Raw genomic sequence first — 6,270 nt, forward strand, 5'->3', positions numbered from 1 at the left:
TTTTTCTTTTTTTTAGATCCAAGAAGAATATTACAGATTATTCAAAAATGTCCCTTGTTGTTTCGGATGTTTGAGGTAAACAGAACTATGGATAATTATTGTTATGCAGAAATAGAAATGCCCAACTGCAGATGGCCAATGTATAAAAATTATTCAAACAAACTGTCCAATTATTAATTACTAGGTAATCAAATATTTTAAATCCATTTTTCTGTTTACTGTGTAGAAACTGTAGATAATACAAAATAAAATTATGTACCATATAGCTATAGTAAGCTTTTCTACATGACTTACTTAGCTATGTCAAAAATAGTATTGCAGATATTTGGAAAGTAATTAGTTTTTCAGAATTATAGCACTGCACCCAAGCAAAGATTTTCTTTCTAACACAAAACATGTATGAATGTCCTGAAGGAAACCACTGGCTTGATACTTTTGTGACTTGTGTTGCCTTTGAAACTAGTCCTCTATCACCTTGGTAATGAGCTCTGTTACAGAAAGTGGAACATAAGAGAATGAAGGGGTAGGATATGAAACAGTAAAAAGAGAGTGATTGTTATAACAGTGAGATGTATTTTGAGCAGACTTGTTGTTTAGTAAACCAGATGAGAATTGAATAAACACATCTTACAATTCTATGAGTTGTTCTGAACTTAAAGTTTTACTAAAACAACTTAGACTTGTACTTGTTACATCGATTTTCTATCCCTATAGAAAACACAAAACTTCACAAAAGAAAAAACTAAACATTTCTGTTCTGTTTTTACATTAGTATTAGAATGAAGTATATGCTCTTTCTATACTTATTTCACAGATTGTGACTTCAAATGCTTATTCAGAAGTACATAAATGTGTCAAAATATAATATTGTTCATGCCTGTAAATGTAAAAATCATGTATATAAACCTGAAGTATTCAATTCCATAACATTTCAGTGCAGTGAAAAATACTATATCTCATTAGACTCATATATTTGAGTTATTTTTTTAATTTTAGAAATATTATAGTTCACATTGCAATATTCCCTTTTAACTTACTATTTTTAAAAGGGCACTGTAAATATGAAAGTATTCATAAAGTGAATTGCTATTTTTTTCTGTTCAGAAAAGTACACATTAAAAATGTTATTTATAACAAAGAGATCACTGAGAACTGTATAAACTTCCACAGAGAATATATTTTCTGACAGTTTTCCACTAGTAAAACATATCTCCTAAAATGTAAGTCTTCTACCTTCCGATCATAAAATTAAAATATAGAAGCAGGGATTTTATTTCAAAATATATGTAATTGTTCTGCACTTACCTGTAAAAGTATGCCAATACACCAAATGTTGTGATTTTAACTTAATTTCTCCAGCTGTTAAAATGAAGTCTGTCAAATCTTGCTTTAACAAATAAAATGTTATCTAAATGAATCCTTCTACTGCTTGGCTGAGTCATTTGTCAAGAAAGATAAGCTACCTCCCAATGTCTCAAACATTTTTAGAAGATCTGTGATAATAACTTTTTATTTGATCTTTTGATCTCTTATATGGTTAGCCTATAACCTGTTATTCAGTTCAGTTCAGTTCAGTCGCTCAGTCGTGTCCGACTCTTTGTGACCCCATGAACCGCAGCACGCCAGGCCTCCCTGTCCATCACCAACTCCCGGAGTCCACCCAAACCCATGTCCATTGAGTCGGTGATGCCATCCACCCACCTCATCCTCTGTCGTCCCCTTCTCCTCCTGCCCTCAATCTTTGCCAGCATCAGGGTCTTTTCCAATGAGTCAGCTCTATTATCTTTATAGTTATCACTGTAGGACAGTGCTATTGGAATACGATACTGAAAAAGTAATCAGTTCAATCAGTGTATACAATTTATGTGTGGTGGGCAGAATAATGGTCCTCCCAAAATGCCCACATCCGCATCTTTAGAATACATGAATATGTTAGGTTACATGGAGAGAAGAATTAACCAGCTAACAGCTTATCAGCTAACCTTGGCATGAGGAAATTATCCTGGATTATCCAAGTGGGCCCCATGTAATTACAAGGTTCCTTATAAATGAAAGATGGAGGCAGAAGAGGGAGCCAGTCAAAGCAATGCAACATGAGTCATACTCAGCCACACATTGCTGGTGTTGGAAATACAAGCAGTCCAGGAGCCACAATATGGAGGCAGGCAGCCTATAAGCTGCAAAAGGCAAGAACATGGACTCTCCCCTAGACCTTCTAGAAGGGAGTCAGCCCTGGTGAACCTTCATTTTAGCCTAGAGAAACTCAATTCCAACTTCTAATCTCCAGAACTGTAAAATAATAAATGCCACTCAACAACACCCATTGTCACAAGTGCTTAGTTTACTGAGCACATTATCATCAATGAAGAGCAGATATAATTCAGAGAGGCTATGAAACAGGAAAACAAAAGTGAAGGTCTACATTGGGTTTCTTTTTGTTTATATCCTAGGAATAAATGTGCTGCTTGTGAATCAAATAAAAAGAAAATAATAAATGTATATTATTTTAAACCACCAAGTTTGTTGATAATTTGCCAAAAGTTTGTTGATAATTTTCATAATTTTTCAAAGCAACTATAGGAAGCTAATATGGAAATAAGTATGTGATGACATCTTTAGAGATAAGTGAGTATTTATATCATTAGAAAAACCTTAAATTCTCTATCTTGTTTTCATCACCCCTCTCATAGACATCACTGGATGAAGCCCCTGTTCTTTAGCAGGAGATTTCATATCTGCTTACTTACCTTTTTATTAGATAAGTAAGGATCTCTCTTTTTTTTTTTAATGGGTGTGTGCACATGTATACATGTATGTTTATTGCATTAAATGCCTCATAGCATTTTCCCCTTGTTTTTATAATTCAAACTAAAAAGGATTCAGAAAAGTTTTTCACTGTGCTCAGTTTTTAGAATACAAACATGAACATTACTATGACAGGAAAGTGTTAATGTGCTGAATTCAAAAGGACATACAAAGGCTATACAAAAGTACATACAACTGCTGGCAACACACTTCGGACTTGCAGTGAAGCCCTGTCCCCTGAGGCCCAGTAGCTCGGCCTCAGCAGGACCCAGGGTGACCCACCGTCAGAGGGCTCACCCGCATCCCAGAGCGACACTGCCCCATGTCGTGGACATCACCCATGCCTCCAGATTCCCACACACCACATGCTTAATTAACATAAAAAAAACTTTAAAACCACTCAAAGTCTGTGCGATAAAGACACCCTGCCTCCTTGGTTTTCACGTTTGCCCTGTGAGTTTCTTCAGTTTTTTCCCAAGACTTTCTGTAGTTTACCAAATCCCAAATTTCTGGAGCTTCCTCCTTGTTATCATCATCATTCTGACAAACATCTGCTTACCTCTCATGTGTCTTTCTCTATGAGGCCTTTCTGGGTTCACACAAGGAATTTATCACTTCCACCTTTGTGGCATCACTCTATCTACCACTTACCTATTTTAACATTTATCACGCTGTATTGCAGTTATTTAGCCCAAGCTCAAGATATTCTTTATAGCAAGTTTTGTTCTTCCTTTAAGGCACCTTCTCTTTTTTGCTTCTTGAAGCAATGGTACAGCTTTCTTCTGTTTTGTGACTATGTGGTTGATGGGACAAGAGAGTCTGGGCCCTCCAAACTGTCTGGCTTTGGCTGTTTTTGCTTTACCTATCCCATTTTGGAAGCCCATTGGATGAGCCATCTTTCTCAGGTAAAGCCCTCCACGCCTATCTCTAAATGTCATTAGGTGGAAAACAATGCCCAGCAATCTCAAATTGGTGAAGTGGAACAGGCAGAGGAATTAGGCTACCAATGTAGCCTGAAGTTCACAATACGGCTCAACTGTTTTTCCAGGGAAGATCTTTGGGAATTTGTGAGAAGCTTGCCAAATGACTAAGTAATGCTTTGTTTTCCATTTGGCAGTTATTCCTCATGTATCAATTCTTTGGGCTCCCTGATGGCTCGGTGGGTAAAGAATCTGCCTGGGATCCAGCCAGGGATCCCAATGCAGGTTTGATCCCTGGGTGGAGAAGATCTCCTGGAGGAAGAAATGACAAACTACTCCAGTATTCTTGCCTGAAAAATTCCATGGACAGAGGAGCCTGGCAGGCTATAGTCCAAAGGGTTGCAAAGAGTCAGACACAGCTGAGTGGCGAAAGACACACACACACATACACACAAATACATGCACACACACACACCACTTTTTCACGTGATGGTGAGAGGAATAAATACTAGGATTTGAGATTTAAATCTCTTCAACCTCTAAAATATATCACAAATTCATTAATAAATATTAATTTGCAAACTCTTTATTAGCAAATGGGAAAGGTTTATAGTATTTCAGGGGATTCAATGAAAGAAATTAATACTTTTAAGATGTGCCTAAAACAATGAGATGAATGGACACCAAAGAAGTATAAGATAAAATCCCTGACTGAGTAAAAACTTAATATTAACCAAGACACTATAATCCCCTAATAAAAAAATCTGTTGATTGATTACACTGTGATCAGGGAAATATATATTTACACACAGCATAACAAAAAAATCTATGAGAAAGTCTATAAGCAAATACTTTACAATCTTCATGCTAGGCATAACCAACATACTATATATACTCCTTTGATGATGGCATCATTTTTTCAGCCCTTTTTAATACAGTGCCCCCCAAGTTAAACAATAACCCTGCACTTCTTAATTTTTCATATATTTAAAGTTATTACATCCTCCTTTAATGATTTAAAACATGAGCTTTTTCTCTGTTTCAAGATTATTCTCTAATTTTTCCATCATGAAACCTTTGAGGAGAGCATGCATTATTGATTTAGTATTGATCGAGAAAGATAACCTGTTCAGATTTTTGCTACCTAGAATGTCTTCTCCCATGCACATTCTAGTATGAAGCCTCTCAGATTAATTAATTTAGTTCTTATTAATTTCCCCAGTCACTACAACTATAGCACTTGCAAGGTGTACAGAATAACTTAGCACTTAATAGGGCTTGTTAAGATATTACTGTGTTCAAACTTAAAGCCTTCAAATTTTAGACTACAGATATAAGAGAATTAACTCAGAAATGGCATAGAAAGGGGAAGAAAGGAGTTTTTCCTGAAATTTGATTTCAGTTTGTTAAATTGCACATCTCATTTAATTCTTACAGTAACATATGCAATTTTGTCATCATTTTTCAATGTGAAATGTGCTCAGTCACACAGCTAGGAAATTGCAAATTTAGCGTTTAAACTGAAAGTCATTGCTCCTTCTGCTTCCTCATGGAAACTCTGAGGAACTTGTTCAGATGTTCTCAGATAGAAAGTCAAAGTGGTTGGATTCATACCCAAATTTCTGCCTCTCAGTCTAGAGCATATTCCACTGTTTCATAGCTATAGACTCATACAGTGCAAGGATAATATCCCTGTTTACAATTATGTTCTTTTGGGTATGGAGGAGTGTGACGTACTTTTCAAACATGTATTTTCTACATGCATATGCAATTTGAAGTGTGTACTTGATATGTTTTAAGATGAAGTATTTTTCTTCTTTTCTCTTTGCTGCCCTTTCTCTGCGCACTTATTCCTATCCTCCCAGCCCCACTTACACTTTCAACTAGGCCATTTATTTTAACTACCTGGTATGTATTCTTCCATTTTTTTCTTCCTGTTCATAGCATCATATCCAAATGGTTGTATGAAATCACATTTTTAAAATACCTCTTATCACGTGGAGACCTAATGTATATATTTCATTCATTCCTTTTAAATGATGAATAATATTTCATATTAAGGATGGACCATAAATTTCACAGCTGGTATGTAATCTGGATTAACGCAGTAATACTTTGGAAGACTTCAGTATCTTTCAGGAGTAATTGTCTCCATGCTATGTGGCTTGGTTTTATTGTTAAAAATACCAAATGTCAAGTTATTTTTTTCCTTATGATGGATGTGGACACATGTTGATAAGCCAAAGCACTATAACCCTTTCATTGATATAGAGGTTGTTTATTTCTTGCAACTATTCAGTGAAAATCATGCCATGTGTTTGAGATCCACAAAGCTCCTTGAGCATTTTCATTTAAGTGAAAAGGGTTTGAGTTACTTACCCTAGATAGAAAGCTTGAGCAAGCATTATGATCAGTAGGCAATCTGAAAGTGCAGAACAGTTTGCTTATTATTCTATTCAAACCTTATACATCATAGGTTTGTATGGTAGTTATGATTAATATAAAATGAGAGGGTTGGTTTAGTTGCAATGGATCTCTTTCAGTG

General features: G+C 35.7%; 1 protein-coding gene across 1 annotated transcript in view; it reads left to right on the forward strand.

Moving 5' to 3' along the window:
- ADGRL4 (adhesion G protein-coupled receptor L4) overlaps window positions 1-1,417 on the forward strand; it is a 151,649-nt gene extending 150,232 nt beyond the window's left edge. Inside the window, exon 15 of the mRNA XM_043876473.1 lies at window positions 17-1,417. Coding sequence (XP_043732408.1) covers window positions 17-79 — 63 coding nt within the window. The 3' untranslated portion in view covers window positions 80-1,417. The remainder of the gene's footprint in view (window positions 1-16) is intronic.
- The last annotated feature ends 4,853 nt before the right edge of the window (window positions 1,418-6,270 follow it).

Source organism: Cervus elaphus, chromosome 20 (genome assembly GCF_910594005.1).
Source record: "Cervus elaphus chromosome 20, mCerEla1.1, whole genome shotgun sequence".
NCBI lineage: Eukaryota > Metazoa > Chordata > Mammalia > Artiodactyla > Cervidae > Cervus > Cervus elaphus.